General features: G+C 54.5%; 12 protein-coding genes across 12 annotated transcripts; 8 read left to right on the forward strand and 4 right to left on the reverse strand.

The window, feature by feature from the left end:
* Positions 1-118: 118 nt before the first annotated feature.
* WHR41_02347 (uncharacterized protein) lies at positions 119-1,261 on the reverse strand (the record flags this gene model as incomplete). The annotated part of the gene is made up of 1 exon (XM_069370953.1): positions 119-1,261. The coding sequence occupies one exon, from the start codon at positions 1,259-1,261 to the stop codon at positions 119-121; it is 1,143 nt and encodes a 380-aa protein (XP_069231679.1).
* A 385-nt stretch (positions 1,262-1,646) lies between these two features.
* WHR41_02348 (uncharacterized protein) lies at positions 1,647-3,884 on the forward strand. Its single transcript, XM_069370954.1, has 2 exons — positions 1,647-2,021; positions 2,204-3,884. The coding sequence occupies exons 1-2, from the start codon at positions 1,890-1,892 to the stop codon at positions 3,830-3,832; spliced, it is 1,761 nt and encodes a 586-aa protein (XP_069232016.1). The 5' UTR covers positions 1,647-1,889; the 3' UTR covers positions 3,833-3,884.
* Positions 3,885-4,001: 117 nt separating this feature from the next.
* WHR41_02349 (uncharacterized protein) lies at positions 4,002-4,988 on the reverse strand (the record flags this gene model as incomplete). Its single annotated transcript, XM_069370955.1, has 1 exon — positions 4,002-4,988. One exon carries the CDS (start codon positions 4,986-4,988, stop codon positions 4,002-4,004), a length of 987 nt encoding a protein of 328 aa, XP_069232015.1.
* Positions 4,989-5,955: 967 nt separating this feature from the next.
* WHR41_02350 (Methionine aminopeptidase 2-1) lies at positions 5,956-7,795 on the forward strand. Its single transcript, XM_069370956.1, has 5 exons — positions 5,956-6,059; positions 6,108-6,266; positions 6,321-6,934; positions 6,987-7,499; positions 7,553-7,795. The coding sequence occupies exons 1-5, from the start codon at positions 6,017-6,019 to the stop codon at positions 7,607-7,609; spliced, it is 1,386 nt and encodes a 461-aa protein (XP_069231830.1). The 5' UTR covers positions 5,956-6,016; the 3' UTR covers positions 7,610-7,795.
* A 365-nt stretch (positions 7,796-8,160) lies between these two features.
* Positions 8,161-8,899, forward strand: WHR41_02351 (uncharacterized protein; the record flags this gene model as incomplete). The annotated part of the gene is made up of 2 exons (XM_069370957.1): positions 8,161-8,793; positions 8,855-8,899. The coding sequence occupies 2 exons, from the start codon at positions 8,161-8,163 to the stop codon at positions 8,897-8,899; spliced, it is 678 nt and encodes a 225-aa protein (XP_069231831.1).
* A 321-nt stretch (positions 8,900-9,220) lies between these two features.
* Positions 9,221-10,948, reverse strand: WHR41_02352 (60S ribosomal eL8 domain-containing protein; the record flags this gene model as incomplete). The annotated part of the gene is made up of 4 exons (XM_069370958.1): positions 9,221-9,785; positions 9,840-10,349; positions 10,410-10,490; positions 10,697-10,948. The coding sequence occupies 4 exons, from the start codon at positions 10,946-10,948 to the stop codon at positions 9,585-9,587; spliced, it is 1,044 nt and encodes a 347-aa protein (XP_069231832.1). The 3' UTR covers positions 9,221-9,584.
* Positions 10,949-11,124: 176 nt separating this feature from the next.
* Positions 11,125-12,624, forward strand: WHR41_02353 (uncharacterized protein; the record flags this gene model as incomplete). The annotated part of the gene is made up of 1 exon (XM_069370959.1): positions 11,125-12,624. The coding sequence occupies one exon, from the start codon at positions 11,125-11,127 to the stop codon at positions 12,622-12,624; it is 1,500 nt and encodes a 499-aa protein (XP_069231833.1).
* Positions 12,625-14,018: 1,394 nt separating this feature from the next.
* Positions 14,019-15,296, forward strand: WHR41_02354 (uncharacterized protein; the record flags this gene model as incomplete). The annotated part of the gene is made up of 1 exon (XM_069370960.1): positions 14,019-15,296. One exon carries the CDS (start codon positions 14,019-14,021, stop codon positions 15,294-15,296), a length of 1,278 nt encoding a protein of 425 aa, XP_069231834.1.
* Positions 15,297-15,519: 223 nt separating this feature from the next.
* WHR41_02355 (uncharacterized protein) lies at positions 15,520-16,765 on the forward strand (the record flags this gene model as incomplete). The annotated part of the gene is made up of 3 exons (XM_069370961.1): positions 15,520-15,801; positions 15,855-16,346; positions 16,399-16,765. The coding sequence occupies 3 exons, from the start codon at positions 15,520-15,522 to the stop codon at positions 16,444-16,446; spliced, it is 822 nt and encodes a 273-aa protein (XP_069231835.1). The 3' UTR covers positions 16,447-16,765.
* Positions 16,766-17,147: 382 nt separating this feature from the next.
* WHR41_02356 (uncharacterized protein) lies at positions 17,148-18,593 on the forward strand (the record flags this gene model as incomplete). The annotated part of the gene is made up of 1 exon (XM_069370962.1): positions 17,148-18,593. One exon carries the CDS (start codon positions 17,148-17,150, stop codon positions 18,591-18,593), a length of 1,446 nt encoding a protein of 481 aa, XP_069231732.1.
* A 133-nt stretch (positions 18,594-18,726) lies between these two features.
* WHR41_02357 (mitochondrial 54S ribosomal protein mL41) lies at positions 18,727-19,505 on the reverse strand. Its single transcript, XM_069370963.1, has 2 exons — positions 19,228-19,505; positions 18,727-19,153 (listed from the first exon to the last, which is right to left on the reverse strand). Exons 1-2 carry the CDS (start codon positions 19,411-19,413, stop codon positions 19,028-19,030), a joined length of 312 nt encoding a protein of 103 aa, XP_069231733.1. The 5' UTR covers positions 19,414-19,505; the 3' UTR covers positions 18,727-19,027.
* A 147-nt stretch (positions 19,506-19,652) lies between these two features.
* WHR41_02358 (uncharacterized protein) lies at positions 19,653-22,580 on the forward strand (the record flags this gene model as incomplete). The annotated part of the gene is made up of 1 exon (XM_069370964.1): positions 19,653-22,580. One exon carries the CDS (start codon positions 19,653-19,655, stop codon positions 22,578-22,580), a length of 2,928 nt encoding a protein of 975 aa, XP_069231828.1.
* Between the last annotated feature and the right edge of the window lie 1,462 nt (positions 22,581-24,042).

Below are 24,042 nucleotides of genomic sequence, written 5' to 3' on the forward strand. Positions count from 1 at the left end.
GGACTGTGACTCATCCAAGTACACAAAGGGTATCTCTCTATTGCTTTTGCCCTACGTGACGAGCTCTCCTCTCCCACTCGCAATGAAATGTGCATGTACAATCTATTATGGTATATTACTACTGCGCCTTTGACTTGCCTCCCCGACCGCGTCGACCGAGCCTGGCTTCCTCCTCCTGTGCCTTCTTCTGGCCCCACTGCCACTCCAAGAGTACTGGCAGGAAGTGCCAGAGATCAAATTCAGGCCAGAGGATATCTAGGAATCGGAGTTCGGTCCCTTCGTGGCACTGCCAAAGCATGAAGTCGCTCAGCCGGCTGACGCCTGAAGTTCGAACAAGAAGATCCAGGGGCGGCGCATCGCATGTGTACATGTTCTTTGTAAGTGTTTCGGCCGTAATGGTTTCGGGGTCTGGCAGGTGAGCTTGTGACGTGGGTTTGAGGATTGGTGATGCATCGTGGGATGTGCGGCTTGAAGGCGTATCGTCCTGGCGATTCGTGCTGCTTGCCGAGTGGTCTTGATCCGAGAAGGCAGAGTCGACATCAGAGCCGGTGGCTGCGTCCTCCTTCGATGGTGCATTCAGAAGTTCCTGTGACCTGTCGTCTTCCTCAACGACGGAGTAGAGTTGCCTCGACCGAATGTTTTGCTGGATGTGATTCTCGCTGAACATCTTCTTGGCTTTTTTCTTTTCTGGTGGATTGCTGTACTCTTTTACAGTCTCTCGAATGCTGTGTGTGATCTCCTCTCGACTGGTGTAAGGGAAGCACACGTTCAGGACTGCTTTTCCGTTGTCCTTGGTCATCTCGACCGCGCGGTCAACTTGCTTCAGGACATCCTCACGGATGAGGCTGCGATCGCCAAGGATCTTTACTTTTGCTCCATATCTTTCGAACAGTTCTCCATGCGCGCTCATTTGCACCAGCTTCGTCTTTGCCATGTCCATCAATGCATCGACTTCCCACCGGCTGCGCTTGAAGTTCTCGATGCTGAAAGCATAAATCGTCACACACTTGACACCGCTTTTGTAGCAGACTTCGAGGATTCGCGCAAGAGCTTCGAATCCGAGGTTGTGGCCCTCGACAGTCTCAAGTTTCCGGGAGCGAGCGTAACGTCGGTTGCCGTCCATTACGAAGGCAATGTGCTCTGGTATGGGCCCGCACTGCAGCGATCGGATGAGCAGATCGCGAAGGTATGTGACTGCGGTTTCTACAGGAGGGAGAGAAAGCACCCATCGGCGGAGGTGAGTGCCATAATCGGCTGACATGACGGCGTAGGTCTGTTGAATGGTAGGGCTGGGAGAGCGGGTGGGACAGGTCGAAGCTCGGTTGAATGCGTTGCAGGCGGTATTAATGGCGGTCGAAGAGCTCAAGTAGGTGTCGTGGGAAATAGATAGATTTGACGCCGCCTCAATGGCCTCGTGTACCGTAGAGGCTTTGCTGCGATGCTGCCTGCTGTTCCAAGGCCTAGCACAGCCAACTCCAAGAAACGCTCAGCCTCCGGAAACGCGTTCAGATGTGACGCTCGCTGGGTCGCTTCGGTGCTGAACCCGAGCTACCCGCCGCGGCCGGCCAAGAGGTCCGAGCCCGACCCGATCTCGCGCGTTCCATCAGATAACAAGCCCGCATCACACCTCCGCCTCTTCACACTTCACCTTACAAATTCACCGTCCCGCTCTCTTCTCTTTTCTTCACACCTCCACCAGCGTGTCGCATAGCACTGCGTCCTGCGCTCACGCGCGCACGATCCACACACGCGCCGGTAGATCACAGCATGCCGCGTTGGCTCGTGACTACTGCATAGGCCTAGCTCAAAACTCACCATCAGGCAGCACACGCTGCTCGAGAGAACCCTCTACTTACGCGGGTAGACACTCATAATACTTGGTGGCTCGGATGGATTATGCTGAAGCGGATCAGCTGGTTCGCCAGCTCTCCACTGGCTTCGAGACGTTACATGAAGAATATAAGAAGCTTTTTGGTCGGCATGAGGCACTGGAGAGGAAGCTGGCCACAGCAAGAGATCAGGTAAGCCACGCACCTTCCTTTCCCCCTTGCACTTACCCTGATGAGCAAACATTAGCTCTAGAACTGCAGTCCCTCGTGGACGGAGACAGATAACCCTTTAGCAACCTCTGAAATCGCAACATCCCTCTCGCTGCAACTTGGCTATCTACAATGAGAAACCCTCACTAACATAGCACTTGCAGTACAATGAGCTCGCCAAACTCTATGGCGCCGGTTCCTCTTCCACACCTCCACTAAGCCTCACGTCTTCTCCTGGTCGGAAGAAAGACAGTGCCGACGCCCTGCCATCAGTCAATGATATCCTGGCTAGTCGGAGTGATCACTCGTCACAAGATGCTGCGAAATCAATCCGCTTAGCAACCTGTGCATCCCAGCGCCTCAAGCCTGGCCTTCCCAAACTTCCTGCTTCAACAGCGGAAGGTGTCAAGATCTGGTCGGGACCTTCCGCAGATGCCGTGCCTACTGGCAGTCAAAAGATGCCTTCAATATCCGAGTCTCCGATGGAGCAGGACTTCACCATCGAGGGCATGCCCAGCAATCTCGGCTGTCCGTTTGCTAGCATGTCCGGCAAAAAGCTCTCTTCCCACGCCGCAAGTGTTCTCAGCCGCTACAATCCCGGCGGAAGTGCCGGAGGCGCCCCGTCTTCCACGCCCTTAAGTTCTGTGAGTAGGGTCAACGGTAGAGAAAGTTTCAACAACCGGAGCCGCCGTGAAAGCGCCGTCGACCGCGAACGCCGTGCAAGTCATCGTGCTAGTTTCAACGACCCCATCAAAGCCGAGATATGCGGTATGTCGGATCACGACGCAGCTCCAACTGAGGCTCCGGTCGTTGCCAAATCCGCCGTCGAAACCCACGTTCAGTCGAACGCTGAACCAGGTGTCTGTCCCATCCGCTTTCTTGACCAGCACTCGCCAGAAGAGGTTGCGAAATACTTCGAGAATCACAAACATGATCTTCCGCGTAGTCACGAGGTTTGCGTCAAGCGCTACCAAAGCAACGAAATGCAAATCAAGGAATTGGACGCTAGGTATGGCAACCTTGTTTCAATGATCCAAGGTCTGGGAGCAAAGCACCAGCCTATGCTGCCTGCTGAGCCACCCGAAGGCGAGCTTGCCGCAGAAGAAGACAATTCCGGTCTCGATGCTAAGGATGCCGAAAAGGTCCGCAACTGGGCCAACAGTGTCTCTCCACAGCCTCAAGCAGAGGGGCAGTCAACTGCTGCTCAAGACGGTGACGGCAACATGGCAGACGACGAAGGAGCTGATTCCGACGCCTGCGAAGACCGACAGCCGCGTTTCGCTCGCCCGCTTCGCGATATTCGTGTTGGAGAGTCCCCTTCGCGGCCATGGGGCATTCCAGTTCCCGTTAAGTACCTGGAGAAGGTCGAGGGAAACGTGAGCGAGGCGAGCAGCCAGCCAGCCCAAATCGCCAATCCAGATGTGAGGACCGCTCCAGCCGGAGGTTTCGATACAATGCCAGGAGAAGTAAAACCCAACAGCAAGGGCAAATGCCCATTTGGTTTCGATCAAAGTGGGGCGACGAAGCCAGCAGCCACCGTCGCAACTGGTCAGACTGCGCCAGGGAGCAATACTGCCCAGCCTGCTGGGCATGGCGAGAAGGTGGTGCCGGGACTCACGTTCATCGCACCAGAGACTTCGAACAGCGCCGAGCAGAAGGCAGAGGCTTCGCCAGCAAACGCGACTGCACGACACAACCAGAGTCGCATGGTGTTCACTGGCCCAGTTTTTATTGGGTACAGCGCCGAAGATGCAGCGAGGATATTGAAAGACAGCGGCCTAGGAAGGCCTTGAGATCAAACGATTTTACGACAGCGCCCACAATTCTAATTATAATTACATGCCGCTTTTTAATCCCTGTGCTTCTTTTTTGAAAAGTCGCATTGATATTAATGATATTACAAAGCAGCTGTGGAGGATTTCAAGGCAGGCCACACTTGACAACAGTCGTCGCAATGGATCCTCATACTCCTACAGGAGCAAGCTCTTGAAGCTGTGCCTTGATGTTCTCGCAAACCTCCTGGACGAATGCACTCTCTGGACCTTCACGCAAATCTAATACGCCGAGCTGCCAGGTGACGGTCATGACCAGCGGACCGCCTTTCGTGGACACCAAGTTGAAGTTCAAAAGAGCTCCGGCGGCATTGGCAGGCTGGGAGAAGATGGTCTTCTCGATCGCGATCGAGTTTTCGCCCGAGGGCTCAGGCTGCTCACTACCCTTGGGATCGAACACTACGAGGTTGCTAATCTCGTACGAGGTTTCACGCTTCTTTCCAATCTGCTCCAGAGTCCAGGGCCTGAATGCGTTCAGATACTGCAGCAAGCCGATTGGCTGATTGTGCAGAGTCCCGGCAGTGTCGGCTAGGCCTGCACTGGTTTTGCGGGCAGCTGACCAGAATGGCGAAGAAGGGTTCGTCGCCCAGTCTGACTGTTGGGTGAGTTCTTGACTTGCAACGGTCTCGTTGTATGCTGTAACGCAGTTGGTCATGCTGTCGTCATTGAAGATGCCACCGAATAGGTGGCGCATGTCGACTACGATCTGAGACGCAAAACCATTGGCGGATGAGGACGCGCCAAGGGCTGCACTCAGAGATCGAGCAATTATGTGATTGAAGACGCCGGTGAATGTTGCTTGCCGGGCTTTGCAGTTTTGGAGTACTCGGCGCATCGTACCGTGGTCAATAGTGCGCAGCACCAATCCCGTGCGAAAGTTGTCTGCGTCAAAAGTGAGATCGTGGCCTCGCCAGATAGCGTCGTCTTGAGTGGTATAAGACGCCCGGAAACCGAACATCCTTGCAAGGAAGCTGGGCAAGTAGGCCCCGAGTAAAGGCGACAGCAGGAAAGACCATGACAAGGAAAGCTTCCCTGCTTGCTCGATTGGCGGCAGCAGTGCGGTTTCGGGTGCCTCACACGAAAATTTGGTAGGCACGTTGTCCTCTGAGGGCGACATGTTCAGGCCTCGAAAAAAGGACCTGTGGAATGCAAGTCCACTTTTTCCATCGCCATGTGAATGGTAGTAAGCAAAGAGAGCCAAGAGCCTTGAGTTGCCAGAATCATTCTCCCGCGGCAATGGCATAAGCACGACCTTCCAGGGTGGGATTGAATCCACGGACGAGAATTTTTCATCGCTCACTTGAGCAAGAGCCTTTTCAATGGATACTTCTTCGGACGAATCAACAAACTCTCGGATCTCAATGTGCTTCTCTAGGTCCAGGACCGTCGGTGTTGCAAATCCAGGTGCTTCGGTAGCACCGTCTGTGATTACAGTACTCAAAATTGGGTGCTCCTGCACGCAATTTTTAAGGGCTGTGACGAAGCGTACTTTTCCGTGCCGCAAATTGAGGATACTATCTGCTGCGCTCGATGTGTAGACGGCCCCCACTACCAGCATGCGTTGGTGCCCTACGTCCTGCCTGGTGATGCATCGGCGCTCGCTTGGGCCTGATCGCCGTCATCATCAGCAGCTACGATCAATGGATGCATAGTTTTGCTCGTACCCGCAAGTCGCCTCCTGGTCGCAAAGAGACTTTCAAAGAATCCACTGGATTGGGGCATTCTGATAGTTGATCAATAAAAAGCTAGTCCAAGTGAGTAGAAGGAGTTCTCCACAGCAATTCTAGAAGTTGATGTTATAGCTGCTGCCTGATGCTCTAACCGAGTCGTCCGTGCGCACGGCACTTTTCATTTTTAAGACGCTCTGGTAATTGCTGTTGAGGCAGCGTAAGCAGGAAGAGGAAGAGGGCATATCCGCTATTGCAAAAAAAGTTAGCTTGTCCCTTAGTTTGGTGTTTTACTTATGCAGATGCCGCAGGAAGGCAACGCTAGGCTGTAGTTGGGTTAGTGGCACCTTCCTCATGTCGCCTGGCACGCCCTTTAGAAGACAGACAGGTCCGAGTATACAAAACACTGTTTCTACTGGATTTGCGTCTGCTTATGCCAAAACCTTCGCAGATGTGGTATGATTGAGTCTTCGACAATATGGGATCCAAGACACCTGAAGGGGACCATGAAGGCCCAAATGGTGAGACAAAACTCCATTCTATGCAGGCCTAACTCTTATCCGCTTCAGGCTCGTCCTCTTGCAGCACCATTGCTGACGTCAATCCTCCTAAATCCGCTTCAGCCAGTGGACTTCTTCCTGGAACGCTTGATGGAGAAGGTGAGAATGGCGATGACGATGAAGATGATGCTGCAGCCGCCATAAAGCTCGGTCATGAGCCCACCAACGGTAGGTCGTCGAAAGGCTCTTCCTCTATTCGAGTATGACTAACGGCTACTTTAGGCAAGAAGAAAAAGCGCAAGAACAACCAAAAGAAGAAGTCGAAAGCGTCCAAGGCGCACCAGGCTGTTCCTCCGCGGATCGAGCTCGACGATTTGTTCCAAGACCAGTGCTACCCAGAGGGTGAGCTGGTGCAATACGCATGCAGCAATGGTAATCTGAGACGGACCACTGCGGAAGAACTTCGCCATCAAGCCGCTATGGAAAAGATGGACGGCGAGTTTCTGAACGACTACCGCAAGGCGGCCGAAACTCACCGACAAGTCCGCCACTACGTGCAGACAATCGCGAAGCCCGGTGTTTCCATGAGTACGTTGGCTGACGAGATTGAGGGCGGCGTTCGAGCTCTCGTTGGTCATCAGGGGATTGGGACTGGAGATGCTCTCAAAGCTGGAATGGGGTTCCCGACTGGTTTGGCCTTGAACAACGTGGCGGCTCACTGGACTCCCAATCCTGGAGCCAAAGAGGTCATACTCCAGTACGATGATGTTCTCAAGATCGACTTTGGAGTCCATGTCAACGGCAGGATTGTCGACAGTGCGTTCACCGTTGCTGCAAATCCGGTCTACGACAACCTGCTTGCGGCCGTAAAAGCTGCCACCAACGCTGGACTTCAAGTAAGCATTCCGACTTCGTCGATGTGTACTTATCTGACCGATTCCCTTTTAGGAAGCAGGTATCGATGCTCGAATCGACCACATAAGTGAAAGGATCCAGGAAACTATGGAGAGCTACGAGGTCGAGCTTAACGGAAAGACAATTCCCGTCAAAGCCATTCGTGGCCTCACTGGTCATGATATCCTGCGGTACAAGATTCATGGCGAGAAGCAGGTGCCATTTGTCAAAACGAAGTCTAACCAACGCATGGAAGAGGGCGACGTGTTTGCCATTGAAACCTTTGGGAGCACAGGGAGAGGTCGCATTAGAGATGATGTCGGCGTCTACGGCTATGGCCGCAACGAGGGCATGACACCTTCCGGTGCCCTCTCGCGTCCTGCCAAGTCTCTGCTCAAGACGATCGATGACAACTTCGGTACTCTGGTTTTCTCCAGACGTTACCTTGAGCATCTCGGTGTGAAGAACTATCATCTCGGCATGAAGTCACTTCTCTCAGAAGGCATCGTGGATTACTATGAGCCTCTAATCGACATTCCAGGCTCTTATGTCGCGCAGTTTGAACATGTGAGTGAATCCGACTCGAGCTAGTGGAAGTTTCTGGCGCTGACCTTCCTCAGACTGTGCTCATCAAGCCCAATTGCAAGGAAGTAATTTCTCGAGGGGATGACTACTGAACAAGCAAAGGCACCTGTGCCTAATTCTGTTGTGGTTCTCGCAAATTTGATTTTTGTACTCTCTCTACAAAGCTGCAACAGCGGCAGAGAATGCGATCAAAAGCATCTCAACATGCTATCGGCGTTGACGAAGCTCCTCTACTGACTCAATACAATCTTTCAAATCATACTTCGATTTCTTGACAACTCCGTAAATATTCCGATAGCTGTATGCCATGGTAAAGAGGCACGTAGGCTCGCCAAGGATCTTCAAGTTGGAATGCGGCGACGGACATTTTCCAAACATACACCTTTCGGGCGCTTATATGAGGCTCAAGGGCGGCCATGTTCTCCCATTGAATTGTGTGGAGAGGACTTCACCATGGCTGCCTAGAATGTTAATGCGCTACGCGGTGATGAGGCTTACGACGCGGCCCCGCCAAGTAGGACTAGGCACACAGTGATGTTACATTCAACAGACACATAAGAAGCACATCACACTCGGTTCCTTGAGTGATCGAACCAGACAACCCGAAGCTCACTTTTCCCAATACCCACAGCTCGCCCCCGCCATGGCCGACGAAAGACAACCTATGTCGCTGCAACAATTGCTCGACGAACCGAAGGGCAAGACAAAATACTTCGCTGACCAGGCGTTCATGCTCCATGTATTCTGGGAAGCACCGGATATGGAGAGTGCTAAGAAAATTATCTCTGCGCTCCAACAATGCGCAGTTGCGACTCATCGCGACACACCCTGTGTTCCCACCTATCATTTCCGCGTCTCTCAACTCGAGGCAGATGTGGTCAGTCCGCAGCCTGTGACAGCCGGCGAGCACCCACAGCTGTGCGAAGCACACAGAAAGCTACGGATGGGCGTCCCTAGAGCTGCTGTCGAGGCCGATCTGGCTAGGAGATCCATCGATCCTGCACTACTGGATCTTGATATCAGCGACGCGCTACCGGCGCAGATGCAACTCAAACCAGTCATGATCGAATGCACAGAGATCTATCTGGACGAGAGATCCTTTTTCGAACACGCCGGGTCTAAAGATTACCTCAAAGCCTACGGCGAAGTTATGACGCCCGGGTTGAGTAACAAGGCCACGACAGTCCGTCTCGGAAGCCCGACAGCCTACATCATTGACAAAATCCTGGCCCCGATGCTGAAGGAAGATGTGAAGCCGCTGCAAGGAGACTGCGCGGTTTGGCGCCCGAATGGGGTCTTTCAGCCATCAAGCGCGTTGATGTTGTCGATCAACGCAGTCGGAACCGTGGATAGCGTCCTGTCAGCATTTCCCGTTGGACTGAGCTCGATTACTACGACCTTTGTTGCGTTCAACCACCCACTTCGTGAAGGAGTGGTACGCATCATTTGTGTTTTACCACAAGTTCCAGACGACGCGGTGTTGGGAGGCTTGGGTGCCCTGAATGTTAAGGGGGCGGAAGTGCATTGTGAGGAAACGGACCAAGAAATTATAGTCGAATCCCTTCGCCGAGCTTTGCCAGACTTGGCCTGCGGTGTTAACTCATTACACTCCGGGTACGTTTTACATGATAAAGCCGCCCAGCTAGGATTGGAGTAAGACAAAAATTTGTTGCTAGACCATCATAGAAATTACACGCCTGGAATATATTAAATTGATGTTAATTTCTGCATTTTCTCGAAGTGTAATAGCCTACCCTCCCACATAGAGCCTTTGTCCTGGCAGGTTTTACAGATGCGGCGGTAGAGCACCTCACTCCATGATCACTGAAACTGACACAAAGACGATTCGTGAAATATCATTCGCGTGAAAAACAAAGCTGGGGTATATGAAAGTCTCGTTATGTGTCCTCGAATTCCATCAGCTTTTATGACTTTTTTGTCTCGCTAGAGAAAACGCTAACCGAGAAAGGACACACCCAGAGGCCTTTTCCATCCAAGGAACGCCTCTGGAAATGCTCATCCCAACGCGCGAGCATGGTATACAGAGAAGACTGGAAAGACCTAGGTTTAGATCTTGATGGCAGCCTCGAGGGCCTTGGCCTTCTTGGCGGTCTTGTCCTGGGACTTCTGGCCCATGATACCACCACCCCAGTGCCTCTTGGCCTCCTCGTTCTTGTCCATGTAGCCCTCCTTGATGGCCTGGACGAGCTTGGAAAGCTCGGACTTGTCCTCAGAGCGGACCTCAGTGATGGCGGCAACAGCAGCGGTCTGGTGGAAATATTAGAAAGATTCATGCGAATCATTTGTAGGCAGGAGACTGACCTTCTTGTGGACGACGGTACCGAGACGGGCCTTGCCCTTGATGATGGCGTAGGGGATACCCATCTTGCGGCAGAGAGCCGGAAGGAAGATGACAAGCTCGATCGGGTCAACGTCGTTGGCGATCAGGACGAGAGCCGGCTTCTTGGCCTCGATGAGGGCGACAACGTGGTTGAGACCGTACTTGACGACGTAGGGCTTCTTGCTAACATCCTCCTTCTTCTTGCCCTCAGCGACAGCGGTGGCCTCCTTCTGGAGACGCTCCTTCTTGTCGGCCTTGGTCTCAGGGCGGTACTTGTTGAGGAGCTTGAGGGTCTGAGCGGCGGTGTTGCGGTCAAGAACGTTGGAGAACTGAGCGATGGAAGGAGGGACCTTCAGGCGCATGTTCAAGATCTTGCGCTGGCGCTGCAGACGGACGTAGGCGGGCCACTTCACCATGCGCGACAGGTTACGGCGCGGCTGGATGTCCTGGCCAATGCCGAAGTTCTTCGGGCGGCGCTCAATGAGCGGGTTCTACTGGCGTGTTAGAATCGCATTGCTGGCTGTTGCAAGATAGTGATTTGATTTGCTTACCTTGGCATTCTTCTTGTTCACACCAGCCTTGGTCTGGGGGAACGGGGCCGGGGCGGCCTTCTTGGTGCCAGCTTTGGGAGGCTATCATTGAGAAGAACAGTCAGTGACCGTTCAATCTCTAAAGAGCATGTGAGTGCAGGCATTTCTGCCATGCGCTCGGCTCAAGCCATTTCACACCAGGCTCTGCAGCAAGCGCAGGCGGTGGATTTTGGGGTCATCACTACTGCATACTCGCGCGAAATGCGACGAGCAGAGGCAAGCAGCTCAATGGTTCAGGTAATGCTTACCATGGTTAGTATGTCCGCTGCGGGTGGATTGAACGAGGGGTTGTCGGAGTCGTTGTCGCTGAGGAGGAAATTCTTCGACTTGAAGCTGGATCCAAAGTTGGGTGTGCGCGAAAATGCGGGAGCAGCCGCGCGCCGCAGAACGCCAAGTCTCCCGACCACGCCGACTTCGAGATTCTCACGTGACAGCAAGCTCCACGGAGCATGATCGTCCGGGCGAGCCGCGCCGCTCGTGGCGACGAGCTTGAATGACATTCCAGCCTATCGCGGGCTTGGCTGGAAGACAAACATCCGGCTGAGGCGCTCTTCACGCTGAGACCTGTAGAGCGCCTCAAGCTTGTTGACCAGAATTCTATTCGATCTTTCATCACTGCCATCTCATAGCCGATCGAGGAATCGTCGTGCTCCGTTCATGGGTGTTCCATCAGAGTATGCACTTCGATGAGAGGCGGAGGCCAAGCACCGAGCATCTGCTGCCTGACAGGGGCGCCAGCGTAGAGATGCAGCCCGTCAGCACATCCCAACATGATGCCGAAGCGAAAGCTGGAATCGATACATATGCACAAGGAGCCGTCGCCGAGATCTCGGATGCTTACCGTGAAGACGGCGACTCTGGCACCAGAGCAGATTCCCAAGATGGAGCTCAAACAGAGGACGTTGGCACAGCTTATCGAGTTTACAAACGTCGTTTCTTCGGCCTAGCTCAGCTAGTCTTACTGAACATCATTGTCAGCTGGGACTGGCTCACTTTCTCAGCAGTTAGCTCGACATCTGCCGAATATTTTGCCGTCTCCGAGAGCGCTATCAACTGGCTGTCTACGGGCTTCTTATTCGCTTTCGTGGTTGTCAGCCCGGGGGTTATGTATGTCCTCAACAAGGGGGGGCCAAAGGCATCCATAGTCACCGCTAGTGTCTTGACGTTAGTGGGCAATTGGATTCGCTACGCTGGCACGCGAGCCACTGGAGGGCATTTCGGGGTCGTCATGTTTGGGCAAATCATCATCGGCTTCGCTCAGCCATTTGTACTCAGCGCTCCAACCAGATATAGCAATGTCTGGTTCTCAGACAACGGACGCGTGTCAGCCACCGCCATTGCATCGCTTGCAAATCCGCTCGGAGCCGCCATAGGCCAGCTGGTAGGGCCGTTCTGGGCAACAGATACTTCTGGCATCCCGACTATGGTACTTTATACCTCAGTCATCAGCACGGCTGCCTCGCTTCCGTCGTTCTTCCTTCCTTCGGCTCCACCTACGCCACCATCAGCCATCGCAGGAGACGAAACGCTGGACCTTCGCCAGGCTCTGCACGAACTACCGCGCAACGGATCATTCTATCTTCTCCTCTTCCCATTCAGCGTATACGTCGGCTTCTTCAACGCAGCCTCGTCGCTGATCAATCAGATTTTTGAACCATATGGTTTCAGTGAGGACCACGCTGGGATCGCTGGTGCTCTCCTCATTGTGGTCGGCCTGGTTTCGTCTGCTATAGTTTCGCCGTACGTGGACAAGACAAAGCGTTACTTGCCTGTGATCAAGGCGATAGTTCCGCTGATCGCAGCGTGTTACTTGGCTCTGATATGGATGCCTCAAACAAGGTCGCTACCCGGACCCTACGTCGTCTGCTCGTTGCTGGGCGCAACCTCCTTCTCACTACTGCCTTGTGCTCTGGAGTACTTGGTTCTGATAACACATCCCGTCAGCCCTGAGATTTCTTCGACTATTTGCTGGAGCGCGGGACAGCTACTCGGCGCAGTTTTCATCATTATCATGGATGCCTTGAAAGGCGGCTTGAAGGGTGAGCCAGACGGTAGCCTGAAACGTGCTCTTATATTTCAAGCGGTAATAGCTTGGGCGGTGGTACCATTGCCTCTCTTTTTAGGATATCGGCGTCAGCGCATTGGACTTCGCCGCCTCGCCAGCGCCGGTACATGACGGACTACTAGATTATGTGTGATCGAGTATTTATTTGCAAGATCTGCCCAGCACTGACTTTTCGTTGCGGTTTGCTGCATGATCTCGTATTGAGATAGCTTTTCAGCTTCAAATACCACGTTGGACTGTTCCCAGCCGAGCATTTGAACGCCTTGACTTTCAGGCAGGTCGGAGAAATGGTCGTACACGCGAATAGCTGTCGCAGCTGACCTGGTGAAAGCCGCCTCGGGCCGCATTGTCGCCTCGCATCGTGCGTCTAGATAGTTGCGCCTTCAACCGTATCAGATTATTAATGTTTGCTGAGATTAGGCCGTTCTGGTATGGATGACTTTGCTGCACAGGCGCAAAAGTGCAACCCACTTCTCACCAAGAGGCGGTCAGTCGCGTGACCAAAATGTGTTCATGGAATCATACTAGCGCCATCACAGTGAGAGATAGATGTACTTATCCACGCATCCTTACGGAAGTGGGCCAGCATGCATGCGTTGCCACCAGTGAGGTTCTGATCGTGTGCTCAAGGTGGGTCTCTGCCGCGAATGTGGAGGAAAACGCGGTCGCTGAAGAGCGCGACAGCCGCCATCACCGCTCTCACGTCTTCATGCGACGATTGCCTTTGTCCACAGCGGAGATGATTATTGGATCCAGCTGCCATCGCCTGCCGTCTAGGTTCAGGCAGTCTAGGAAGATGCGAGGCGATTTCTGTCCCTCGCATGACGTGAGCTAGTCCCGTGGACCTGGTCGCCGCCTCATTCTGCAAAGGCCAGGCTGAAGACTTTCAACTATACCTTCATGTAAGAATCGTATCCAGAAGTCATTATTCAAAGGTCAGACAGCGCCGTGTATCATTTCCTTCAGCCCCGCCAAAATCTCTGCCGTGCTGCGGACAGAAGTCCCGATCCCTGGTTGGACGAACCGCTGAGCCACCCGGCTTGACGACATCCCGAAATAGAAGCATGTTCGATGCGCCGTCAGAGCATCGTACCACCGTCCCTTTCTGCTCCAAGCTGCTGCGCAAACGAAGACAACGTCCTGACAGTGATGCCTTGGCCTACGGCTACATCCACCCAGACGAAATCTTCAAGCCGAAGCATAAACGCGCGTTAAGCCCAAGATCGCCACGCAAGATGTACAGTCAGCAGGCGTACGGGCAGCCACCTCCGGCCCGGTTCTACCAGAACGAGTCTGCGTCGCAGTCATACGTGTCTTCGAGGCGCCGACAACCCCCGCCTTATCGTAGTCCTTGGGTTTCAGAGTCGACGCTCGAGCTGCCGCGACAACGAATGGGAACAAGCGAAGAAGGCTGGTATAGTAGTTCACGTCTTACCAGTCCACCACCAAAGCCTCCGCGCCCGGCAGGCAAACGGGTTCACTTTCCGAAACCTCAAGCAAATCACATGACTGAGGCGCCTACTGTGCCGCAAGGTGAATTCGCTACCAGGCCAGGAGGACGGGGCGCAGATTTTGGCCCACCGGAGAATCACAGGAAGCCTCCTAATGAGGAGCTTTGGATCCAAGAACTGGATCGTGAGCTCTGTCTTGTAGAGCAGGAGGAGGAGCAGGAGGAGCAACTGGAGGCCGAGCGCTCTGCAAGTCGCAATGATAAATTTCGTCACCAGGACAGAGGCGGCCTGATCAACTACAGCAAGACCTGGATGTTCGCCAATTCCAGGCTTCCTCCGCACCAGTTGCCATTCAAAACATACTTCGAGACCTGGCGTCTCATCTGCAGGGCGGCACGCTCCTCAGCTCAAGTCTATCAGCGCCCGAAACCCGACCAGCGCGAACACTTCATCGCCGCGGATCGACGGCATCGTACCAAGGCGATGGTGCTTAAGAGCACGCCACTAGATGACCAGAATCTTATCGTTTTCTCAATCCGCGGTAGCCAAGTCAGCTATTTCGACTGGAACACGAACCTTCAGCCAGCGCCGGCCGCGCCAGAAGGGTTCCTAGACGACGGTCTCAATGCCTGTCATTCGGGTTTTCTCAAAGTAGCCAAAGCCATGGTGGCTCCGGTGGCTGCGCGATTGCGGCAGCTTCTTGAACAAGATCCGTCTAGGTGTGCCAGTTCACTTCTCATCACAGGTCACTCTGCCGGTGGTGCTGTGGCAAGCTTGCTCTATATGCACATGCTCGCGACCAGCGTGGAGTCCGAGCTAACGCTTCTGGCTGGATGCTTCAAACGGGTGCACTGCATCACTTTTGGTGTACCACCGATCTCATTCTTGCCGCTCGAAAAGCCAGATCACATGCGTGCGAGCAAGAGCCTGTTTCTCTCGTTCGTCAATGAAGGAGACATCGTCGTTCGGGCTGACAAGGCATATCTGATCTCACTTGCGAAGATACTCGCTGGAACGAAGCCGGCCAGTCATCCTTCTGTGAACAATCTTGCGAAGAAAGCGTCGCGGGTTGTCCTGGGCTCGACGAAACCAGACAAGGAGCGGGCGCCATATTGGCCCGTTCCTGAAGCGCCTCTTTCGAACGCCGGCCGCTTGATAGTACTACGTGAAAAGCCAGGTGCGCAGGTAGGCACCTCAATCGAAGCGGTAGTGAGTAGCGACCAGAAGATGCGTGACGTGATATTTGGGGATCCGGCGATGCACGCCATGTCTCTTTATCAGCGACGGGTGGAGAGTTTGGCATTCGCTGCAATGTTGGGGGATGAGGACTGAGGCATCGAATTGAGTGTGATGAGGAGCTCGAAGAAGTGAATGCGGTTCGAGTGGGGCTGACCGCATCGCTGTCACATGATTGCGGGTGGACAAAGGCTGCACGTGCAACAGCACTTCACATGTGCATCTGCGCGGCTGGGATCAAAACCGCCAGTCCCTCCACACTCTCCTCTCTTCTCACCACTTTTACCTCAACATCTTTCTACGACTACGAACCACCAAAATGACGGACGATAACCCAGGCACCTCGACAGGCAATGGCACTCCGCCACCGCCGCCGACTCCTACCAATGCACCTACTGCGCCAGAGCCGCAGCCGGAGGCAGCGCAGCTCAACCTCACTTTCAGCGACTCCACTGGCAACTCTGTCAGTTTCAAAATGAAGCGCAGCATGAAGCTCGGTAAGGCCATGAACGCCTTCTCTGCCAAGGTTCAGCGCGACATCAGCCAGCTTCGCTTCCTCTTTGAAGGTGAAAGACTTCGCCCTGAGGACACCCCAGACATGGTAGGGACTTTCCAACAATCTCCACGAGCGATGGTTCACTGACGGACCCGCAGAAGAAAATGGAAGACAGTGACATCGTCGACGTCCACATGGAGCAGATCGGCGGCACTTCCTCCTTCGAGGACTGGGATGATTGGGTCGATTTTGTCCAGGAGGCGGATGATGAGCTCAAGGCTGTCCACCATGCGATTGCCAAAAGTGTCCTCAAGCCGACCTATGCTCAGATCCAGCGTCTGAACCAGAACATCATCAACCTCACTGCGGAGAACATGGATCTCAAGGTCCAAATCTCCGAGCAGAAGCGCGCTCTCGAACACGCCAAAACCCTTGCTACCGTCCAGAAGGCTGGCGTCAACTGCGATGTCCTCTTCATCAAGGTCGAGGGCCGCAAGTGGGATTCTCGCTACTACCGCGTCAGGTTCTGCGACCCGTTGCACAGGGTCTTTGACAATTACGCTCGTTGCGAAGGGATCAGCCCAGAGCACCTGGTCTTCACTTCCAAGGACAAGCAGACTGTCTACCGTGGCGAGCAGACCCCGATCGAGGTAGGCAGTGCTTCATTATAGTCCCGCGGCTCACAACTGACTCTTCCCGCAGGCTGGTTGGAAGGATCTCGATACGGTCATGGCCTTCTATGATCCCTAAATGCATCCACCCTCGACGGTATGTAGTCGACCACTTTGACTTCGCCCTACCGAAACAGCAGCACGGCTGGCAAGCATATCGACTACGTCGAAGTAAGTATCGGCATTATTTTCTTTTTGTCTGGGAGGAATCATGAAACGATTTGTGCAGCAATTGCAGGATCGGGTGGAAGGGTTCGGTCAAATGGACACCCAGTAGCGGCTATGCTCTCATACAGAAGGCTCTCAGCCTCTCTGTTGAGCTTGCCAGTATAAGCGAGACATTCACAATTTCTCCATCAAATCCATACCAAAAGTGAAATCCGAAGTTTCTAATGAAGTCTATCTTTTGTCTGTGGTACCTTACATATGCACAAGCTCCACGCTTATGTCATCACCAGCAGAAGCAAGTGGGTCTCGCATGAACTCGTACCGGTGCCGCCGGAACGTAACTTCTGGTGTCACGTAACAACCAGATACGTGTATTCGTTGCTCTTCCTGAGATAAACCAGAATTGAAGCGTGCCTCGAATCCTTCTTGAGAACAGCAGTACGGACTCGGAGGACGAGCTGACGTTCGGAAGTGGGGCGTCACAAGCAACACCGCGTTGGGAAAGCTCGCAAAGTTACGACCGTAAGCAAAAGATACGAGGCTTCTCTTGTTAAAGACACCGCGGCGGCTGCATACAAGATCCATCTAAACGAATCTGAGTCAATACTCGGGATGCCACTCACCGTACTGACCGATGATGATGTGAACCGTATCCTGCACTCGTTCACCCGAGACGACATCCTTGAGCTCCAGGAATGCCTCGGAGATGCTCTGCACTGGTACTCGACCTCAAGCGATGGCGCCGACTGCTGTTCAAACTTCCAGCCAGAACGCACCCACCTGAAGCGTAAAGATGGTTCGACGACGCTATTCATGCCGGCTAGCGGTCTGACGGGTCAAGGGATTAAGATCGTTAACATCGACCCTACGGATGGACCGGATGCTTCCACGCAGAACCTCCCGGACGTCTCGAGGCTCAGTCTTGACACTCAGGCTAGCCGCAGTAGTTCAAAGAGCGACGCGACCACACCGCACTCTACAGGGTCGGAATCAACGCCCACCACCAGGTCTTCGGTATCATCCTTCCCAAACAGCACAAATGCCTCTGTCAATAGTCTCGCCACCGGACAAACCTCCATCTCCTCGGGCAGCAACAACGCAGATGCTCCAATTAAACCTGAATCCAGCATCCGTGGCTCGCTCACGCTTCTCGACAACCTAGGCCGCACCACAGGACTCATCAACGCAGAAGAAGTGACCGCCTTCCGCACAGCGCTAGCCTCCACAATGCTCCTCAAAAAGCGGCAATCCGTCCACGACGTGACCGTCTTCGGCGGCGGCAAGCAAGCATACTGGCACATGCGGCTGGCCCTCCTGCTCCGCGGCGAGGAAATCCACCACCTCAACGTCGTCACGCGCAACTTCGACACCGCCCGCAAATGCATCATGCGCCTGTACGACCCGCAGCCCAACGACCCGAAGTACGTCAATCCGATCGGTCCCAAGTACAACTCGCGCACGCAGAAATCCATCCTGACGCCCGCGCACACGGAGTACGAGCGGCTGCTGAAGGAGTACGTGCGCGGCAGCAACGTGATCTTCTGCACGACGCCGTCGACGCGGCCGCTGTTCCCCGCGAGCTACCTGATCAATCCCGAGGGGCGCAAGAAGGGCCGCTACATCGCGTGCATCGGCAGCTACAAGCCGCACATGGTCGAGCTGGACCCGGAGGTGCTGCGGTATGCGGTGGCGCCGCACCACGAGCACCGGCACTTGCACAAGCGGCAGAAAGAGGGCGGTGCAGTGATTGTCGATACGGTTTCGGGCTGTCTGCAGGAGGCTGGCGAGATTATTCAGGCGAAGCTGACGCCTGATCAGATTGTGGAGCTGGGAGAGCTGTTGATGTTGAAGAAGGAGGCAGAGAAACGGTGTGCGAAGGGTGAGAAGGCGGAGCAGGGCGCGAATTTACAGGATGATAAGGGGTTGAAGGAGTGGTTGACGAGAGGTAATGTCATCTTCAAGTGCGTGGGCATTGGGTTGATGGATGTTGTGGTGGGGAATGAGTTGGTGCGAATGGCGAGGCAAAGAGGTGTTGGCACGACCATTGAGAACTTCTGAGCAATTCCAGGCTGTTAGATGGCCGGAATAGATGAGTACAGGCTTAGAAGAGATTGTAGAGGCCAACACTAATTATGTGCCGGTGGATTCTCAGTGGTTTTATGATCATGAGCAGTACCGGGTGGCCTACGCATTATGATTTGATAGATGTTTTTTGTATTGCCGTTCGACGCTATTTGCCAACAGGCTTCCATCGTACTATTCACACAGGGTATAAGCTTCTTTGCACCAAGTAGTGCTCGGTATCGTACAGGCCGCGCTCGCCCTTCATATTCGTACAGCAATTCCTTCCATCCAGGCACTTGGTGCTCCTTTGCGGCCACACTGCGCAAGACAGCGTCCAGAGCTATCATTCCATGTGAGGGTCCTCATGCCGGAAGGCCGATATGCTCGCTCTCGCCGCGTCTTCAGATCTTCTCTTTGCCGTTCCACAATCACAAAACGCCGCCATCCAACTTCCACTGCCTCAGGTACTCCTTTCCATCAACCGCAGACTTCGACTCGTGGTGCTCCCAGTTCTCCGCGACCTTCTCAATGCGTTTGGCAACGAATGGCGTCAACTAGAACCACGCGAAGAAAGAGGTCAGCCTCCAATTCCCTAATCCTCTCCACCCAAATCCTGCAAAACACTTACGTTGAAATCCGACAAGTCCGGGCAAATGTACGTGCGCACTTTCTTGTAGTCGATCTTGTAGCCGCCGTACTTCGTGTGCCAGCCCATGGCGCCGGTGCGGTTGCCCTTGTAGAAGTCCTTGCCGGCCTGCTTGGTGTTAAGCGGCAGGCGGCGGATCGCACGGAAGAGGGGCGCGGTGGGACGCATTTTCGCGGTTCTGGTGGTCCTGTAGGAGTCCTGGGAGATATTTGCGGACCTCGCCGTCGTCGTGCGGTGCCTTCGGGAATGCTTGATGGGATGGAAGTCCGCGAGGCTGCGCGAGTCATGCGACTTTGGAGGGTTCGAGATTTTGTGAACTTTCTCTGCCGAGCCGAGGCGGCGAAATCGATCTTGCGTCTTCTTATTTTCACACTGGACAAGTGCACAACTCGTTCAGGAAAGCAAAAATGCCGCCTCGTATAGCGCGGTCTAACGCGTCGGCCGCGGCGCCCAAAACCGCGAAAAACAAGAGCAAAAAGCGACAGCTCGACGCCTTCGCCATCGCCTCGCACGATGCGCCGGACAAGCTGCGCATTCGCCAGCACCGCTTGGGCGAATCGCTAGGCGAGCACCCGCGGGCAAAGCGCAGACGTCTGGAAGATGACGACGAGGACAGCGAGGGCGAGGAGCGGATTGACAGCGCTCGCATGCGCCAGGAACGCAGTGTCGATAAGCGAACTGGCACCGGACGGAAAGGTGGTCTGGACAATGAGGACGTTGAATTTGGCAGCGATAGTGAGGGAAATGAGTGGACTATGGGTGGGCTGGGTAGTGAGGAGGAGGACGAAGAGATTGACTCCGACGAGGCCTTTGGCGAGAGTGATGAAGAGCGCTTTGATGGCTGGACGTTTCGCGGCAGTAAGAGCACAGGAAAGCCTAAGAAGAAGCCTGCAACCAAAAAGCCGAAGCTTGACGAGGATGGAGATTTAGATTTGAACGAAGACGAGGAAGAAGAGGAAGAGGAGTCCGACTCCGATTTTGGAGACGAAGGCGTTGATCTTGCTACAATGCTGGACGACTACGACGAAGACAATCTTGGTGGAAAGGACAAGACTAAGCAAGACATGGGCGAGGAGAGTGCGAGCGACGAGGAAAGCTCTGAGGGTGACGACGAGCAATCAGAGAGCTCCTCCGACGAGGAAGACGATGAACCCGAGGATGATGAGCGTCACGCCAGGCTGCAGGACTTTGTGGAGGCTCTCGACTCGAAGCCAGCTGACGAGAAGGAGCGTATCACATCTGGTGAAGACGGTGGCCTGACCGTAGACGACCTCCTGGCAGACGCCGACCTCGACAAGGCTACAATGGCAACATTCAAACCCAAGCGCAAGTCTAAAGCGCCTCAAACGCTCGCAGCGCCGCTTCCAAAGCGTCAGCAAGACAAGATCGATCGAGAGATCGCTACAGAGAAGGCGAACGAGCAGCTCGACAGATGGCGGGACACTGTCATGCAGAACCGACGTGCCGAGTTCTTGAGTTTCCCGCTGAAGCGCTCCGACGAGAACGAGCCTATTGGCAAAGACAAATTCGTCACAACGCAAGAAGAGAAGCCAAGGACCGAGCTTGAGGAGAGCATTCAGAAGATCATGGAAGAGAGCGGCATGGCATCGAAGAAGGATGGCAATGCGAAGATCGACGACGCTGAGCAAGATCTGCTCAAGGCCGAAGAGCTCGGTACGAACAAAATGCCCGTCGAGGAGGTCCTTAGGCGACGTGCAGAGCTTCGTCGGAACCGCGAGCTTTTGTTCCGCGAGGAAGCTAAGGCCAAGCGTATTTCCAAGATCAAATCAAAGTCCTACCGTCGCGTACACCGCAAGGAGCGCGAAAGGCAAGCGGAGAAAGAGCGCCAGCTTCTCGATCCCGAAGGCCTGGGTTTGCCCATGGATGAGGACGAGAAGGAGGTCGCGGACCGCCGCCGTGCTGAAGCTAGGATGGGCGCTAAGCACAAGGACTCCAAGTGGGCCAAGAGTCTGAAGGCCACCAACCGCGACGTCTGGGACGAAGGCGCTAGAGAAGGTGCGATTGAGCAGGCCAGGAGGCAAGAAGATTTGAGGAAAAGGGTGGCCGGCCACGACGTCAGTGAAGGCTCGAGCGATGGCATGTCTGACGATGATGATGACTCTGAGGACGACGACAACTCGAGCGATTTGAAGAAACTGGAAAAGCTTCGCAAGAGCGACGATGCGCCAGAAAAGGGCATCGGTGCCATGAAGTTCATGAAAGACGCAGACGCGCGAAGGAAAGCCAAGAACGACGAGGCTCTCGATGAGCTTCGCAGGGAAATGGGCGGAGCACAGAGCGATGAGGAAGAGCAAGAGGAGAGCTTGGGCAGAGCCATCTTCGGTCCAGCCGAGACGAAGAATGAGAAAGCCGAACCCAAGCCTAAGCGTCCTGAGATGGAGGAAGGTGATCTCTCTGAAGATGAGGATGATCGACCTAGGGATGCCCCCAAGCCCGCAGTCGCAGAGACGCAAGATCGCAGACAGGCGAAGTCGAAGAAGAGCGACAAGGCGAGCGGTCCACTTGCTAAAGCGCAGACCAAAGACCGTCGCGCAAAGGAAGACTCGCCAGAGGCCGAGGATCAGCCCAACCCCTGGCTCGCCGGTCCAACCAAGACCAAGAAGTCAAAGGCGGACAAACAGTCTCAACGGGACGATGATGCCACCCTTGTCTCTCTCGACCAACCCAGCAAGTCTTCCAACAAGCAAAAGAAGGCCGCAGCCGCCTCCACAGACAAGTCCGAAGCAAACGGCACCGCGGCTCCCTCCACCAACGGGTGGCAAACCGTACCTTACAACAACGATGCTGCCTCCGACGACGAGCCCGAGACCGACAACCCCATCCTCTCCGCTGCGGACCAGAAAGCCGCTCTCTACGCCCGCGCCTTCGCCGGCGACGACGTCAAAGCCGCTTTCGACCTGGAGAAGGCCGATCAAGCCGCTTCAGAAGACGAAAAAGAGGTCTCCACCGCCATGCCTGGCTGGGGTAGCTGGGCGGGCGCCGGGCTTTCCAAGTCTGCGAAGAAGACGGCCGCTCGAGCGCGCCACAACCCGCTGCACAAGACAAAGCTGCCGGGTGGCGTCAAGCAGGACGCACGTAAGGACCGCAAGCTCGACAACGTGATTGTCAGCGAGAAGAGCGACCGCAAGGGTAAGAAGTACCTTGCGCCGGTGCTGCCGCACGGATTCGAAAAGGGAGAGGAGTACGAGCGCAGTTTGAGGCAGCCGATTGGCAAGGAGTGGGGTACGAAGGAGGTTGTGCAGAGAAATACCAGGCCGAGGGTTGTTACGAGGCCGGGCAAGATTATTGAGGCGATGGAGAGGCCGATGGTTTAGATGTAGTGTTGTCTATATGATGATGGCTTCTGAGCGGCACCCGTATCAAGAATACATCTCCAAGAGATTGCCCTCATGACCCTTTCGTTGCAGCAGAACAGACTCATTCTTCTTCAATTCATCCGCTGCACATAGCACCTCCCCTCACCTCCTACGCCCCATCTACCAACTCGAAATCACAGCTATAACACAAACCTCAACTACGCGCCATCACATCTCGCCACCAACCTTCCATCCACATCCACCACACCACCTCACCAACCCCCTCCCATCCAAAGGACCCGTCTCCGACTCAAACAAACAGCGGTGAAAGAACACCAAAGTCGACAGGTCAGGCCAGGCACCTCCCGCACCCCACCACGCCACCACGCAGCCCCCAACCTTAGGTACCTTCCCAAGCCTCGCGCGCAAGCCGCCCCAAACCCACGAAGAAACGCGCGCGCCACGCCCCCGCGGCCGAAAAGGCAACGCGCACACGATCCCCACCGCGCAGCGCCACAGCGTACCTTAGAACAATCTGCTCCCTTCATTTCCAGAACGGCGCCATCGCTTCGGCGCCAACATGGCGCAATAATCATTCGATTAGGTCTTCTTCAGCCGCCGGGCGCTCTGCAGAAAATAGCACAGCGCTCCCGCTCGCTCGCTCGTTTCACCCTCGCCGTCGAAACCCAGCCGAAGCCGGGCGAGCGAGCGAGCGAACCCTTTCCGCCGAGAAAGCGGACTGGACGTCGCGCGAAACGAAAGCGGGAGAGAAAAATAGCGTAGCTTGTAGGGCAAAGGGCCCCACCTCACCTCACCTTACCTTGCCTGAGAGGAAATAATTCACCGTAGGGTGCCGCGTCCCGCGGACAGATCGGAAAGTTCGTGGACCCTAGGTAGGTAGGTACAGTAGATATGCGCCCTGGCGGACGCTTTATGCAGGAGCCTTTTTTTCCGCTTAGCGTACCGAGTTTTGGCATCTTGAGGCTGCCTTTAGGGAGTAGTGCGGTTTTGGGGAGTGTTGCATGTTCTGTTTTGAGATGCGTGGTTTAGCGAGGGGAGGGGAGGGTTTTTGCTTGAGGGGAGGGGATTTGGGAATGAGGGATGGAAATGCGATGCTGGAAGAGCGTGAAGTGGAAGAGAAGAGTGATTTGTTTGAATGAGTTTTCGATTGTTTTTGGTGGTCGCTGCCTTTGATGAATCTGCTTCTTTTCTAACAAATATGCATGCGTCTCGCTGCGCGCGCCAGATGTATCTCATCTAGCCGCCTTCTTCCTCTCACCATTCTTTGATCGATACAGATGAAAATGTAATGCCCAAAAAAACGCCAGTGTGTCATGCAAGGTGTGGTATCATGTTTGCCCTCTCCAAAAAGACAATGAAAAACTCCGCCTTCATCCATCCATCCATGCAGAGTGGAAGACTCGCGCCAGTCGAGCTCCCCTCCCCAGCCCAGATCCCTCGAATGAACCAGCCGTATGCT

Source organism: Cladosporium halotolerans (assembly GCF_011745625.1).
Source record: "Cladosporium halotolerans strain TM138-S3 chromosome Unknown Sca6, whole genome shotgun sequence".
NCBI classification, from domain to species: Eukaryota; Fungi; Ascomycota; class Dothideomycetes; order Cladosporiales; family Cladosporiaceae; genus Cladosporium; species Cladosporium halotolerans.